This window comes from Elephantulus edwardii, unplaced genomic scaffold, assembly GCF_000299155.1.
Source record: "Elephantulus edwardii isolate Elephantulus edwardi_28Jun2011 unplaced genomic scaffold, EleEdw1.0 scaffold00186, whole genome shotgun sequence".
NCBI classification, from domain to species: Eukaryota; Metazoa; Chordata; class Mammalia; order Macroscelidea; family Macroscelididae; genus Elephantulus; species Elephantulus edwardii.
This window is the reverse complement of record NW_006399936.1, coordinates 2092803-2109961: the sequence shown is the minus strand read 5'-3', so window position 1 is coordinate 2109961 and position 17159 is coordinate 2092803. Positions and strand designations below refer to the sequence as shown.

At 44.6% G+C, this 17159-nt stretch overlaps 1 protein-coding gene across 1 annotated transcript; it reads left to right on the top strand.

Moving 5' to 3' along the window:
• Positions 1 to 2849: 2849 nt before the first annotated feature.
• Positions 2850 to 16873, top strand: KCTD13 (potassium channel tetramerization domain containing 13). The gene is made up of 6 exons (XM_006896541.1): positions 2850 to 3203; positions 5396 to 5565; positions 13269 to 13358; positions 13451 to 13503; positions 14608 to 14803; positions 16547 to 16873. Exons 1-6 carry the CDS (start codon positions 2966 to 2968, stop codon positions 16781 to 16783), a joined length of 984 nt encoding a protein of 327 aa, XP_006896603.1. The 5' UTR covers positions 2850 to 2965; the 3' UTR covers positions 16784 to 16873.
• The last annotated feature ends 286 nt before the right edge of the window (positions 16874 to 17159 follow it).

The following is a 17159-nucleotide window of genomic DNA, read 5'->3' as shown; positions in this document are numbered from 1 at the left end:
CACTCCTCCCTGAGAGAGACTTCACCCTGAGTCATAAGGAAAAGGGGATGGCGTATTCTCTTAGCTACTTCCTGCTGAAAAGGGACGCTGTGGGTCTACCACATTCCTCTTCATAAAGTTCAGCTTCTTGAATAATTTGCTTGGTGTACAGATTGGATAGTTATGGAGAAAGGACATAGCCCCGATACACACCTTTCTTGATTTTAAACCATTTTCCCCTGCTCTGTTCAGGCAACAGCTTCTACGACTAAGTAAAGGTTTCGTATGAGCATAATTATGTGTTCTGATATCCCCATTCTTCCCAGTGTTAGCCATAGTTTGTTATGATCCACACAGTCAAATGCCTTTGCATAGCCAGTGAAGCACAAATAGACATTTTTCTGGTATTCTCTACTTTAGGTCAAGATCCATTTGACATTAGCAATATCTCGTGTACCATGGCCTCTACTAAGCCCAACTTGAATCTCTGGCAGTTCTCTCTCAATGTACTGTTCTAGCTGTTTTTAATTTCTGCAATATTTTGCTTATATATGATATTAATTATATTGTTTGACAATTTCCACATTCTGTTATATCACCTTTCATGGGAATGGGAACAATCTTTTCCAGTCAGTTGGCCAGGCAGCTATCTTCCAAATTTTCTGGCATAGATTGATGAGTACATCCAGCACTGCATGTTAGTTGGAAAAGTTTTTTTTTGGTATCCCATCAATTTCTGGGGCCTTAATTTTTACCAATGCCTTCATGGAGCTTTAACTTCTTTCTTACCATCGTTCTTGGTTATATAGTACTTCCTGAAATATTTCAGTGTCAGTCAATTCTTTTGATACAGTGTCTTGTGTATTACATCCATCTTTTAATGCTTCCTGGACCACTTAATATTTTGCCCATAGCTTCTCTCAGTATTGCAACTTGACACTTGAATTTGGTTTTCAGTTCTTTCAGTATGAGAAATGCTGGACGAGTTCTTCCCTTTTTAGTCTGCAATTCCAGCTCTCTGTCCATTCTGTTATAATCCTTTGCTTTGTCTACTCGAGCTGCCCTTTAAAATCATCTGTTCAGTTCTTTTACTTCAGCATCTCTTCCTTTTGGTTTGGCTTTTCAATGCTCTAGTGCAATCTTCAGGTTTTTCTGGCAACAGTTCTGAATTTTTCATTCTCCTCTTTCTTTGTAATGACCTTTTGCTCTCTTCATGGATGATATTCTTGATTTTATCCCAGAGCTCATCTGGAGTACTACCCTTAGGAAATACAAGTAAAAAACTACAATAAGATACTACTTCACAATCACATTATCAGCTGCTAGAGAGTTGATGTAACTTCTGGTAACTCTATATTTGTCACAGTAGAACTGTGCTTTCTCTTGTTGTTATATACCATTGAGTCAGAACTGACTCATAGCTGACCATAGAATGCATCTGTGTATTCTGCTGAAGTCACGACTAAGGGGAAGGACCTTTTGTCCATTAATGAGACCTCCTCCTTCAGCCTCCTTTAAGAGACTCCACTGGTGTAAGCCAGTTCTGGTGATAAAGTGCCTTAAGTGCTGTCCTGCTAGTGGAAATGGCAGTCATTCATATCTGCATATTGCTCTGTGGGAGAAAGATGAGCAGTCTTCTTCCTAAGCTCCAACGAAGCTCACTGTTAGTCCGAATCCACTTCAAGTCAATGGATTTGCATTTTGTTGTTTTTGAGTTTGTTTGAGGGTTTGTTTGTGTGGTTTTGTTTTTTTTGTTTGTTTGTTTTGTTTTTGCTAGTGCTTTGTCCACAGTTCTCCCCTCCAACTGCTTGAAGTTGATAGGTAAGAAACCTTCCCCAAGCCCTTTTTCCCTTCTCTGGACCTCAGTTTCCCCTTTAAACCTGGGAAGCCCTCACAGAGTTGTTTCTGTTGGTATTAAGTACTATCAAATCAAGTATGATTCCCAGCGACTCTATGAACAACAGATCTGAACCCTGTCCTATCCTGTGCCATCCTTATAATTTCTGATATCCTTAAGCCCATTGTTGCAGTCACCATGTCAATCCACCTTGTTGAAGGACGTCCTCTCTTTCGCTGACCTTCTAACTTTCTAAATATGGTATGCCTCTCCAAGGAATAGCTTGTCCTAACAGCATGGTAAAAATATTTAAGACGAAGTTTTGTCATCCTTGCCTCTAGAGAGGTGTACATTTTCCAAGACATATCCTTTGATTTTTTTTTTTAGGGGGGCATTCAATGGAATATACAGACATATCTGTTTTCCAAGACATGGGTGTTTTTTTTCATTTTTGGCAGTCCATGGGATGTTCAGTGCTCTTCTCCAACACCAGAGTTCAAAGGCATCCACTTTTCTTTTGCCATCCTTATTCACGGCTCTCAGATAAATAGGAAGTGACTGAAAGACCATGCCCTAAATTAAGTGCACCTTAGCCTTCAAATTCACATCATTGCTCCTCAGTAATTTGGAGAGATTCCTAACATTGTGACTTACCCAGTGCAAAAACGTCTCCTGATCTCCTGATGGCTGGTACCAAGGATGTTGTCTGTGGATTCAAGCCCCTTCCTCTATTTAGACTTGTGTACCATTGAGTCAAAACAGGCATTCCACGCCTGGCAAATGCTTCCTCATAAGTAAGTGTTTGCTAAAGCTCATCTTCTTTGCTTGGGAGAATCCAGAATTTGCAAAGGAAGCACTGCACTGAGAGGGATTCCAAACTCACTACGCATGCTCCGCACTCTGCTCCTGGAGGTCAGGGGCGGGGCCTCGGTGCGCCTGCGCACTTGCGTCCTCCTGCCCGCCTCCTGGGCTTCCGGGCCTGGCGAACGCAATGAAGCGAGAGGCCGGAGTTGCCGCCTTGTCGCGGCGCAGTGTGGGCGTGTGAACTTGGCCGTCTGATTCAGGGGCGGGCGTCCCGAGGTGTTTGGGGAGCCGGCCGGAGAGGACACAGGGAGGGCCCGAGGCCGCCCGCCGCCGCCACCAGCCGGCATGTCAGCCGAGGCTTCGGGCCCGGAGGCGGGCCCACCGCTGGAAGCCCCGAAGCCCTCGGGTCCCGAACCTGGCGCCGCTGCCTACAGTTGCAGTTCGCTGACCCCGAACAGCAAGTACGTGAAGCTGAACGTGGGCGGCTCGCTGCACTACACCACCCTGCGCACCCTCACGGGACAAGACACCAAGCTTAAAGCCATGTTTAGCGGCCGCGTGGAGGTGCTCACTGACGCCGGAGGTATGGACGCCGCTCGCGGGCCGTGCTGCGCCCCCAGGTCCCTGCCCTCCGCTCTGGTCGCCCCTTCCCTTGCATCCTGTCCAGCCAGCTTACTCCTCTCTGCAGCTCCCACCTCCCAGCTCATCGATGGCTTCGCGTTCATAACCTTCCCTCCTTCAATCTTTGATCACTCCCCCAACATTTGTGCATCCCCTAACTCTGCAGGGTCAGGAGTCGAGGCGGACACGCCAGCCAGTGACTTTGTTGATTTTTCAGCTCTCCAGGCGCTGAAACCTCACAATCCCATCCCATCACTTGCCCGCTCCCCATTCTTCTGCCCATAGCCGCTCAACTTCAACTACTTGGGAATACGCTCTAGTGCCAGCATCAATTCCCCCCCAGGCCTCCTTCAACAATTTCCACCTGTTCTGCCTTGACACCCCCAACTGCCGCCGGGAAGACTAGGAGATCTTGTTCCCCTGTCAGTGTTTTCTAACACAGGTTGCTCCATACAGTTTAGGAATTCATTTATCCCCTGGCAGTTACACTCCCATTTCTTCAGATGCCCACATGCCCAAATGGGACATGAAAAATTGTGGGCAAGAGGCTTTAGGATTGATTGTGATAAGGTGGGGAGAGGGAGAAAATTGTGGAACAGTGAAAGAATTTTTTTAAAGAGAAAAGCGAACTGGGGGAGTGGAAGAAGGAAAATGCAACAATGAATGAATGGAAATCCAAGTTTTCTGTAAACTTTCGTTAAAGTCACAAAAAATTTGCAAGGTGGCGTACAACTTTCAGATATCCGAAGGTGAATAAAAGAATTCATTTATTAAGTATTTGAAAAGTGCTAGTTAGTGTGGAGGATGCATTGGTGAAAAAAGCTGGCAAGACACGTAGTGGAATTTACATTTGGGAGGGACTTTGAATAAGTAAGTAAAATAAATGTAATTGCTAGTACTAATACATGCTGCAGAAAGTCAAGGACTGCAGTCTTCAATATGGATTGAAGCTCAACATCAAGAAAACAAACATTCTCACCACTGGGCCAATTGGCAGCAGCATTATGGATGGTGAAGAGTTTGAGATTGTCTACAGCTTTCATTTGCTTGGTTCCAAAATCAGCACTCTTGATACCAGCAGCCAGGAAATCAAGAGACTCATTTCATTGGGAAAGTCAGCTGTCAGGGACCTCTCCAGAGCACTGAAGAGCAACAACATCATTCTAGAGACTAAGTTGCACCTGATCCATGCCTTAGTCTTCATAATTGTTTAATATCATCAGAGAGCTGGATAATGACTAGGGATGATAGATAATTGATGCCTTTGGGCTGTGGTGCTGGAGAAGAGTTGAATATACCATGCACTGCTAAAAGAACAAACAAGTTTGTCCTAGAGGAGGTGAAACCAGGCTGCTCCTTGGAGGCAAGGATTCTGAATCTTTGTCTGACATACTTTGGGCATGTTAAAGGAAGGTATGGTCTTGGAGAGGGACATCATGCTTGGGAAGGTGGAGGGACAGTACAGGAGAGGAAGACCCTCAAGATGGATTGATTGAGTTACTGGGGCAATCGGGGTAGGTGTGTCAGAAACAATAAGGTTGGCACAGGATAGAGCAGGGTTTAGGGCATACATAGAGTCTCTAGGAGTCGCGAGCAACTCAAAGGCACCTAACAACAATACATTCTGTGAAGACCATAAAGGTTCAAATGATAATGACCTGTGGGATAGATGTTTTAAATAGGATGGTCAGAGTTAACAAGACAGATTTATTGATGAAGTAATTCTAAGATAGATTTTTTTCATGGTGAGAACCTACTGACCACAGAATAGACTTGAGAGGTAATTAATTCTTTGTGCCTGGAAATGTTTAAAAAGCCTGTGAGACTGAAGATGTTTTAAAGAGATTTCTTTGGATATGGGAAGAGTTTATGGCAGATCAGAATTCACATTTTCATACTACCTTGGGATCTTAACAACAACAGAAAGTATCCATTGCAATCCCAGAGGCACGCAGTTCGAATCCACCAGGTGCTCTGCTGGAGGAGCGGCAATCTCTCCTCCTGTACCAGTCAGATCTGATTTGACGGTACACACACACACACACACACACACACACGCACACGCACACACACGCGCGCACAAATAAATGAGAATAAAGTATCACAAAGCCTCCAATGAAGTCATCCACCTCCTGCCTGCTTTCTGTCTGACAGGTTGGGTGCTGATTGATCGGAGTGGCCGCCACTTTGGTACGATCCTCAACTACCTGAGGGATGGGTCTGTTCCACTACCAGAGAGTGCCAGAGAACTAGGGGAGCTGCTGGGCGAAGCGCGCTACTACCTGGTACAGGGCCTGATTGAGGATTGCCAGCTGGCCCTGCAGGTGAGGGCCCCTCTCCTGCCTGCTGAGTACACCGCCCCCCACCCCCTCCCCCCCTGTGCCTCAGAGAGCTAGCCAAGCAGTTTGATAGGAAACCCATTGTCAGCAAGTCGTTTCTGACTTATCGCTACACTATAGGACAGAGTAGAATCGTTTCCAAGGCAAGTTTGTAATTTTAATGGAAGTGGACGACCATGTCTTTCTCTCGTAGAGCACAGCTTGTGGGTTTGACATTTGTTTAGCAGCAGAGCACTTAGACCACTGCGCAACAAATGCTCTTCAGGTATTAAATGCTAAACAAACAAATAAGAGTCTATTGATTGCTATAGAGTGATTCTGACTCTTAGTGACCCTTTAAGGACAGTAGAACCACAGGGATTTCCCAGGTGATCTTTATGGAACTCACTACGACCTCTTTCTCCCACAGAGCAGGTTCAAACCTCTGATCCTGTTAGCAGTCCAGTGTTTAACATGGTTGTGTACCGTCAGGTTGGAAGTATCTTGTAGCTGACCCTCCAGTGAATTTTCAGAGGCAGTAAATCCCATGGGAAGATTGCCCATCTTCCCCATCACTCCACATAGATGGATTTGAACTGCGAGTCTTTGGGTTGGCAGTGCAATTCCTTACCACTAAGCCACCAGAGCTCCATAATGCTTAACAATAGTAGGACAGGGAAAAAGGAGACACAGGGTAGTGCCTGCAGGGGTTACTTTCTGGCCTGGCTCATACTAGCTGTGACCTAGGACATTTGAGGGTCTTACCTTCTCCCTCCTGCTGCTCCTCCCACCACTTCATGTGAGAACTGTTAGAATGCTTGAGTGTTCCTTTTGCCTCTTGCTGTTTTAACTCACTCACTCAGCTGTTATACTACTGAGTAATGATCCTTAAGCACAAGCCCTGTCTACTCTCGCTTGCTCAGGAATCCTGCCTAATTCGCTACCTAGTACCAGTTGAGAAATCTAAATTGAAGTAGAATGACAACAACCATCTTGTCCTTTCCTTGGAAGTTGTACCCCCTCTACGCCCCTCTGTTTTTCATATCTCCTCCCTCACCTACCCAAGCAGAAAATCCTTTCTTCGACTATAATGAAATCTAGGAGGCAGAGCTCTCCTGATAGAACAGGATTAGCATTTCAGCCCCACTTCTTAGGCTCTACCTCTGTGCAGTAGCAGCTCTTGAGGCATTTCTGTGGGTCCATTAAGATTTAGTTCGAGGAGCAGAGTTCAGAAACCACAGCCACGCCTTGAGTTGAGGGCTCACTTTTCCAGGGCTGACTGAGTGACCTTGGGTGTGTCACTTCCCATTGCTGGGATTGTATCTTCATGTTCCAGGAGATAGAAAAAGTACACGCTTTTGAGTTTTACATAAAGCCTTTGACTCTGCCTTTTTTCTTTTATGATACAGTTTAAGATATCCCACCATTTATGATAGAGTGGTAATACAGTATGCGATTCTTTTTTTTTTAAATTTTATTTTATTTTATTATTTTTGTGTACGTGTACCGTCAAATCAGATCTGACTGGTACAGGAGGAGATTGCCCCTGAGGGCTTCCCCGGCAAAGCATCTGGTGGATTCAAACCATGAGCCTCTGGGATTGTAGTTGCAGCTCCTTGCCACTAGGCCACCAGAGCTCCCCCAATACAGTATGAGATTCTTTTTTAATGCCCTTTATATAATATGATAATTGTGAATAACACTTTAGTATCTTGGGGAATACTTGTTACATACTTGCGTCAGAAATGACTCATAGCTGACCCTCCAGATGGTTTTCAGAGACTCTAAGTAACCTGGGAGAAGATTGCCCATCTTTCTCCTGTGGAGCAGCTGGCGGATTCGAGCCACCTAATTATGGGTTGACAGTGTAGAACTCCCTGAGGAATGTTTACAGGTTCTTCTTTTTTTATTCTAGTAAATTATTGTAACACATTTGCCAGTTTTTAGGATAAAATTCAGTGGCATCAGTTACATTCAGCATGTTATCGCCATGATTTATTTCAAAAGTCTAAACAATTCTTACTGTAAATACCCAAAAGAGTAGAATTTATTTGGGCAGTATCCATGTTTTTCAGGGGTTTTTTTTATTCAACCTACAGAAAAAATACACACTTTTTATTCATTGTGTATAACCAAAGTGAGGCTTATGAAATTGATACCTTTAATGAAATATATTCTAACTTTAAAAAAAAAAGTGCTGCTTGGGACCCAGGGACCCACTAAACGACTTTCATTATCCACTAGTGAATTCCTGTTTGTAGTTTGAAAACCACTTAACAAGATGACGATAGAAGTGCTCTCCTGCGCTATAGTTAGCTCACATTGTTGCACACCCACTGTGTGTCATGAGCAATTGCTTTCTGCTTGAATGTACATTTTGTTCCCGTGTTTGACTTAAAAAGCAACATGAGGGAGGTTGGGTGATACATCACACTCAAAGAGCCAGTAGATAGATTGCAGAGCTCGGATTCTGCTTGGTTATCTAACTCCCAGGTACAGTGCTTTCTCTTCTGTGGGCTGGCCACCTCCTCTCCCTTGCAGTTTCTCTGCACCTCTTTTCAACCTCACTCTACACATCTAGAGTTTCCTGGTTGTAGTTTTTTTGTGTTGTTTTGGTTTTATTGTTATTTATTAAGATTCCAAGAGTTATCTATCATGTTCCTCCATTTATAGCACGTAGTGATCTTTCTCTTTTATTTTTTTTTGTTTGTTTTTTGTTTTCCTTATTGTATATGGTCAAATTGGATCCAACTGGTACAAGAGGAGATTACCCCTCCTTCTCCAGCACCCCATCTGGTGGATTCGAACTGCGTGCCTCCAGGATTGCAGCACAGCTTCTTGCCACTAGGCCACCAAAGCTCCCTTCTCTCTCCTTTTTTTTTTTAATTAACTCCCACTTCTTATAGGCACCTGTTCCAAGTCTTAGACTTTGATATCTATGCTTGGATTATGTTTATATCCTTAGGAGGCTAACACGTTGCTTACATATACGTTTTTCATTTTCCCAAATGTCATTGATCATGTTCTGCTTCTTAGTTGTTTCTCACTCAGCACTGTTTTTGAGATCTCTTCAGGCTGCTTTAGGTACACCTACTTCTTGACTTCCTACTGCCATGCAGGAAGCTATGGTGTGCATTCACCACATTTTCTTTATACCTTGTCCTGAGGTTGGAGGGCCAGATCACTTCCCCTTTCCTGCCATCTGTTGCTGGGAGAGGAATTCCTGTGTCACAGGGCATGTGCAGACTTTCATGAAGTCTCACCACTTTACTCTCCAGAATGACTACAGCAATTTATAGTTATTGTCGGCAGTGTGCAAGTCCTGTTCATGTTTCAATAATTTATTTTGCCTATCTGAATGCTGGAGAGTGACCTCATTTTAATGTGCGTACTTCTGGTTACTAATTGAGCATCTTTTCGTGTATTTGCTGTTTTTTGTTTCCCTCACTATGAACTGCCTTTTAATATTTATGAAGTTTTCTACTGCATTACCTATTCTTTTTTGCTTTACAGGAGTTTGTTTTCTTTTTTATTTGGTTGGGTTTTTAAATTTTTTTTTTTTTGTACAGGAGTTTCTTGCATATATTAGTTCTGTCATTTGCAACCTGGTTTCCTGGAGAGAATTTAGACCTATTCAATAATGAGCTTATACCTAACAAATTAACTTTTGTCCTATGAATCTGTAATGGTGCTGCTTACCTAGTAGAGGGAGTTAAGCAAAGAACCCCCAGCTGAGAACAGCTCTTCTAGAACAATTGCCAGTCAGTTTCAAATGTTGCAAATATTATCTCTTTGAATATTACCTGTCTGTGGCATTTGTTGTTGAATAGATAGCCTTGATTTTTCAGAAAAATTACAGATAGTTATTCATCTTTAAGTTAGAATTTATACATTGTAGTTGTTTTAAAAAACAGAGGCAATAAAAATAAAATAAAAAGCATCGTGTATCTTTAGGTCCTTTCCATGTATGTGTGTGTGTGTGTATTTTTGCCAAAATAAGACTCAATTCTATGTGCTGTTTTGTACCCTGCCTTTTTTTGTTGTACTGCTGTTAACAGTTGCCCTCTTTCCATGTCAATAAAGTTTTATCTAACACTCAGGCCATATTTAAATTTCTCTACTTGGTTCATAAATGTGTTTTCTAGCTAGTTTATCTAACAAGGACCCAGTGTAGGCCTTTACGTTGGGTCTGGGTATATATATTCCTTAGGTGTTTTCTCATCTAAAACAAAGATAACTTACTAACTTCCCAAGTAGACCTCCAGTCTTCTGCTTGATGCCCTACCCTCTGAATTTCATGATATCATCTAGTTCATTAACCTACCCTACCCTAAATGTCTAAAACTAGAAGCTAGAGTTAAAGGTTTCATATTAAACATTATCGTGAAGGGAGCTCTGGTGGACTAGTGGCAAGAAACTGCACTGCAATACTGAAGGCACGTGGTTCGAATCCACCAGATTCTCCGCTGGAGAAGGAGGGGCAATCTTCTTCTGTGCCAGTTGGATCCAATTTGATGAAAACAAACAAAAACATATGATGAGACTATATTTTAGATGATGTTACAGATTTCTAATTGTGATCACATGGAGAGACCTCTCATGTTACTAAATACGATTCACTGTTAGTGATGCTCAGATTTTTGGATGCTTTGGATTCCGGTGATGGTGGCTTGGTCCTCCTTGATAGTTCCATTTCCTTGTTGCCAGCTTTGATGTTATCTACATGTTGTTACTTGGGTAACAGATGAGTATCAGTTATTTATCAATCACATATCAATTGATTATCCTTGCCTAAATCAAGAATTTTCCTAGGATTATAGAAAAATTTCCCAAGTCCATCATTCTTTTAACATTATTGTATAGGATTCTTTGTAAAATCAGTTTTCATTATTAGTTGAAATATTTCTTTTAATGTAGCCAAACCCTTCAATATTTTTTTACCTAAAATGTTTCATTTTGAGATCTTTTAAAAAGATTTTGTCTTATTTTATATTAATTGTACAGTTTTACTTTGATGTGTAGTTCTTTTAACCTGAGTGAAATTCACTTTGTAAATATGAATTGAAAAGAGATTGAACATTTTGTGGTTTTGCCCCCATAAAAGGAGCTCATTTTCCTGGTGTCTGTTACTAAATTGTATGGTGGTTATTGCCCAAGATCAGTGATTCATGCCTCCTGTATTCAGGCTCTTGTTTAATTCTCTCCCACACTGAATAGCCCTGACTTATGTAACCAGTAGGGTACTGTGGAGATGTTGATGCATGACTTCGGGAGCTAGGCCATAAAAGACATTGCAGCTTTTCTCTTAAGTACTTCACTCTGGGGGAAGCCAGCTTCCATGCTGTGAGGACCCTTAAATAACCTTAAGGAGGAACTGAGGACTCCTGCCAACAGCCACTCCAGGCTTGGCCATCATCAGAGCGGACCTGACCAGCATCTTTAACTGCAACCTGTTGACAGACCGGAAGCCAGAACTGCTCACCTAGGTCAATTCCAAATTCCCCACCCACAGGAAATGTGTGAAATAAAATAAGTATTTTGTTGCTGTGCTGTTTTAAGCTGCCAAATGTAATTTGCTGTATATACAGCAATAGAGAATTAATACAGTTTTGGGTTTTTTTATATATAAGTGAGGTTCTATCATAACCAAGATCTAAACTGTAGGCACGACTTTAGGTTGGCGAAGTGGGCAGAAGCTGTGGGAAGTGTTAGTGAAAGTCTGAAGAGTTTTTTTCATTAAAGGCTGATGGCCTTTGAGGATGCAGCAGGTGAAGGTTTATAGATCAGTGACTATTAGAAATGGATGGATGCGAATCCTTGTTATGTAGGGGCAGAGAGTTCACCAGCACTGTCACAATAGAGTATTCTCAGGAACATGATTTAAGGCTGACACTGAGGATGAAATTGTAAAATTTTTACTTCAGATCTCGGGAATTAGAGGTGGAGAATGCCTCAAAGATACCATTCAAGGACTTCAGAGAAGGTTAAAAGCATTATTCCTCAGCCATCTTAACACAAGCCCAGGAAAGAAAAGAATTTATCCCATAAAGATTTGTTGTTGTGATTTCTTTGTAAAGTGAACCCCAGTAAAATTCACAAGACATCTGTTACATTTGTAAGAAAATTGACAGAAACAATACCAGCGTGGATTGAAAGGGAAAGTCTGCCAGAGGAAAGGAGGGCTCTGGATCCCTCAATTTCTACAGGCAAGAAGCAGGCTGAGAAAACTATGGATTTGTGAGCAGAATACCTTTCATGAAAAGAAAGGATGACTCAGGGAAGAGCCAGGAGCCTTGAAGGATTATTCCTGGACATGGTACAAATCAGGGAACTTAAAACACTTACCAAACTGGATTTCAGAGTTGTTTTTGGACAAGTGACTCCTATCTGCCGTGTTCTTCTTCCCACCTTTTGAACAAGAGTGTTCACTTGCCAGTCCCACCATAGTGTATGAACTGGAGGCAGATAACAAGAATTTGTACTTCAAGCTGATACTGTAATGCGATGAGACTGGGGTGGACCTTGGAGAAGGTTTTGCTTGTGGGGAGGGACGTGAGTCATTGGTCCGTAGTGCACTCAGTGTTTCTTGTCTCCTGTTCCTCGTTACATTGTGTGGTCTCCTCCACTAACCTGACCTCCATAGCTTGTAGGCTAGTGAGGAAATGATGGAATGTGACGTCTGAAGCTAGGCCATAAACATTGAGGTCTTCACCTGGCCTCTCCTTGATCATCGGCTCTGGGAAGGCCAGCTGCGTGTCATGAGACATGAACAACCCTGTGGAGAGGCCCACAGGGCAGAGATCAGGCGCTTCCTACCAACAGCTGGCATGAACGAACCTGCTCACAAAATTCTTCAGACGAGCAGCATGTGAATGTCTAGCCCTGACCGACGCCGTGATTATATCTTTATGAACAGCTCTACACCAGAACCACCCAGCTAAGCCCCTCTTGAATTCTTCTTCCACAGAAACTCAGATAATAAATATAAGTACTGTATTCTCATGTATACAATAGTCTGCTTATGAAAACTGTTCTGTCCATTGGTTTTTTTTTGTACCAGGGCCACACTTTTTATTATAGCTTTGAATAGAGTTAGTCTCTCCTCTCCCTTTTAAAAAATTGATGCAGTTGCAGACTTATTTTCTTCATATTAATTTTAGAGTACATGTTACGAGTTTCTAGAGGGTTTTTCCCTAGAATTTGTATTAAGATTCCCATGTGTCTGGTCCTGCTTCTGCCTCTACCATTGTGCTGACCAGGTTCACTCATTCAGTGTCTGTTCTTGAGAATGCTTATGGCAACTTAGTCCTGAGGTAGGAAGAAACAGACTATAAATGGGTGATACTGGGTTTTTTTAAATGGGAAAAATGCTATGAAGAAAAGACACTGATGTGAAAGGGAGCAGTGCCTCCTCTAGTGAGGGAACGTAGGGAGAAGGACCTTCACCCTCCAGCACCATTTGAGCTGACCTCTGGCTCAGTAGGAACCAGCCATGCAAAGGGCTGAGTGAAGAGCTTCCCAGGGAGGGGGACCATTGTGGGCACAGCTGAGTTGTGACGAAACAGACCAGTAGAGCTCAAGTCTGGCAAGAGGGGTAGGAGAGAAAGTTGGTGAGAGCCACAGAGATTAGATCCCTGGAGAAGTTTCGACTTTTGAGTAGAGGAGTGGCCCTTGTTTGTCCTGTTAACCACCTTCCGCTTCTTCCCCAGCAAAAAAGGGAGAACCTGTCGCCACTGTGCCTCATCCCTACAGTGACATCTCCCCGGGAGGAGCAGCAGCTCCTGGCCAGCACCTCCAAGGTGAGGCCCCTGAGCCCTGTAGGGTGGAGTCTGGGGGCCTCTTTCTGCAGCCTGACCCCCCCTCTCCTTCTCCATCCTTTCTCCCCCAACAGCCCGTGGTGAAGCTCCTACATAATCGCAGTAACAACAAGTACTCCTATACCAGGTGACTGCCCCATGGGGGGAATGCTGGGCGGAATCTGGGGATCCAGCAGGGCAGTCCTCCTGGCCCAGAGGGAAACCCCCAAAACACAGAGACCAAAATAATACCTGAGTGCAAATTCTAGCTTTGCCACTTCCTCACCGGGTCCTCTGGGGAGTTTTAACATTGGTAACATGGGGTCCAGGTTAAGAGTAAATGAAAATGGCTACCATTAATAAGAGCACCTCTGGTGGCTCAGTCCAGAGGGAGTTACGCTGCTAACCCAAAGCTCACAGCTCTTTGACAGTTCGAATCCACCAGTGGCTCTGTGGGAGGAAGATGGGTGATCTCTCGTGTCATTTACAGCCTCAGAAACCTGCTGCAGGGTCAGCTCTGTGTTGGTTCCTACTCAGTGGCAGTGGGTTAAGGGTCTCCTTGGTGGGTTTTCCCCCCTGTACTTAATAAGCACTTATTTTGTAATAGGCATTACCCTAAATACCTTATTTATGCAGGTAACCCCCAACTTAGGAAAGGAGTTTGTTCCCACAAGTCCACCATAAGTTGGTTCTGATGTAAATGGAATACTTTTTTTAAAGGTTTTATTATTACCTTTTATTGTCAGTGCCTTTATAAATCTGATTTTTGTCTTTAGAGTTTATAGAGACTATGTATAAACTTACAGCTTCAGTATATGTACTTCCTGCTTCTCCAGTTAATGCATGCATTGTGTAAGCCGAAGGGGGGCAAAGTGGGAATCTAGCTCATTATACCATTGATAATAGGCCATAAGTTGACACTACCTGTATCTCTCACATTTGTTTCTGTAGCTTTTCCTGTATACCCATTTTATACTTGAGAGGTGAAGTAACTTGCCTAGGATCACTTGGTTAAAAAGTACTAGTGCCAGGATGTCAGGTTAGCCTGCATGTGGGACTGCTTTGCTGAGTTGGGTTTTACTTAGCAAATGCTGCCTCTCTTCTGAGGGCAACTTAGCTTGGCTCTGGAGGTAGAGAAAGTGCCCTATTGAACACTAGAGCCCTCAGTAGGACCAGAGAGCAGGGAGACTGGGCCCCTATCCCGGAGAGAGCAGCCAGTCATGCTGAGGCCTCCTGGGCGCCTGGTCCTCAGCACTTCAGATGACAACCTGCTTAAGAACATCGAGCTGTTTGACAAACTGGCCCTGCGCTTCCATGGCCGGCTCCTCTTCCTCAAGGACGTGCTGGGGGACGAAATCTGCTGCTGGTCTTTCTACGGGCAGGGACGCAAAATTGCCGAGGTGTGCTGCACCTCCATCGTCTATGCCACAGAGAAGAAGCAGACCAAGGTCAGAAGGGACAAAGGGCCTGGGTGGGGTAAGGGTGGAAACAGGGCAGGGTGGACCAGGACCATGGATAGGGGCAGCTCAGCCAATCAGATGAGAGAATTCTGGCACTGAGAGTTAGGAGCCAGGGTTCTGGGTCTTGATCCTGCAGTCTTGGCACAAGTCACTTTAACCTCTGTAGCTCACTGTAGTTTTCTGTGATATGACTGGAGTAAACTGGGTCCTTAATGTAGGGTTATTGGATGGGTTTCCGAGCTGTCTGAAATCCCGAGTTAATGTGGGAATTTAGAAATACACCTTTTTCTGTGTTGTGGGTCGTAGTTGTTATTAGAATTTCAGAAAGGCCCATGACTTCAAGTAAGTTTTAAAACCTCAGGACCTTATGGGCTCACAGAACATCCTTTGGATTTGTAGTTCTGAGTCATTAACATGGCATTCACCAGCAAATACTGCCTGGGCACTTACTCTGTGCCCAGCACTGCACCAAGCCAGGCCAAGCCAGAGGGGAATGAAGTGCTGTGTCAAACACAAGCCCTCTGGCATCTGCTTGCCACGGGTCTCACCAGTGTGGCGGCTCCTAACCTTGATGTGAAAGGAAGTGCCTCAGATGCAACAAAGTTTGTGCTAACTCACACCTTTCTGCTTTTGCATACACTTACCATTCCCTTTTCTTGAAATTCCTTTTCCTTGTCCTTGTCTGCCTAATGAAGTTGTATTTCATCTAAAAGGCCCAGCCAGGCATCACTCTCTTTGGGAATACCTTTGCTCATGAGCCTTTAACCCACCAAGTGCAGTCAAAGTTGGGCACTACCTTCCTGGCTGTGGTGGTGTTTCTGGTAGTCTGTAGCGATTGCTCCTGCGGCACGATGTTGGCTTGTTGAGGGCAGGATTGTGTCGTTTCCTTTCCTACCTCCCTCGCACTAGCCCAAACCCTTTCATGCAATGGATGATAGAAAACATGTATTGAATGAATGTGTGAATAAGTGAGCAACCCAGCTTCTAAGACATTTCCCCTGTAATTGAAGAGACTGAAAGGTAAGGCGTTCAGTGATCGGAGTACAGCTGTGTTCATTGCATCGTGCAAGGGCCTCAGGATGGGAAACCTCCCCCTCACCTCTGGTTTCGTCCCTCTGGCCTGGCTTCCATCGGCCACCTTGCTGGTTGTCAATGAATATATTAAGCACAGTCCTGCCCCAGAGAGGTACAGTTGCCTTTTCCCAAACCGCTGTACTCGAGCCGTCCGTCTAGCTCCCTGCTACCCTTCCTGATCAGATGTGACCTCAGCGAGGCCTTTCCATTTACAGCTCTGGCCATTCTCATCTCCTCTCCTCACCATATTTTTCTCCATGACATTTATTATCCTCTGACTTGCTATTTTTATCAAATGTGTGTCTCTTAAGTCCTCCCCTATAGAATATAAACTTCCTTAGGGTAAAAGTTTTGTCTGTTTTGTTTGCGGCTATATTTCCAGTGCCCCAAACAGTGCCTGGCATAGTGTGGTCTCTCAGAATAAGAATATGCCAAGAAACGTGGCAGCAAATAGCTCACCCATGACCCCTACAGCTGACCTTGGAAGTGCAGCTGTGACTCTGCCGAGTAAAGGAGTTGCAGAAAGGACACTCTAGGCAGTAGGGGCTGTGGCTGCAAAGGCTGACGGTGTGCCCGTGCAGGAGGCTGGGGAAGGGGGGGACAGCTCTGTGCGACAGGGACACAGGGTAGGAGCTGGAGGTTGCTGGCCTTTTACAGGTTGAATTTCCAGAGGCCCGGATCTTTGAGGAGACCCTGAACATCCTGATCTACGAGACTCCCCGGGGCCCAGATCCAGCCCTCCTGGAAGCCATAGGGGGTGCCACTGGAGGTGGAGGGGCAGGCCGAGGGGAGGATGAGGAGAACCGAGAACATCGTGTCCGCAGGATCCATGTCCGGCGCCACATCACCCACGACGAGCGTCCTCATGGCCAACAGATTGTCTTCAAAGACTGACCTCTGACCCTTCCCCTGCCTTCCTGCTGACCCTGGGCCTCACTCCTTCCCGTTTGCCCGTTCCCAGACCTTTGCCCCGGCTCTGCTGGCCAAGTCGTGGGTCTTCCTGTTGGCCCTTCATTGCATGGTGCAGTTTACATGGGTCCTTTCCATTTGTTCCTGCTTTCCTGCTAACAATACGGTACATTCCAGACCCTGCCCTCAGGCAGAGCCCAGCAGAAGGCGTCCATTCATCCACTCGCCTCCATTCTGATCTTTCTTTCCCTCTTTCTTCAGCACCCTGTACAAGCCAAGGTGTCAGCTCAGCGCTTTAACATCCACCTTTCTGAGCCACCTTCCCGCCATTGTGCAGGGTAGTTTGCTTGGCCCGCTTTTC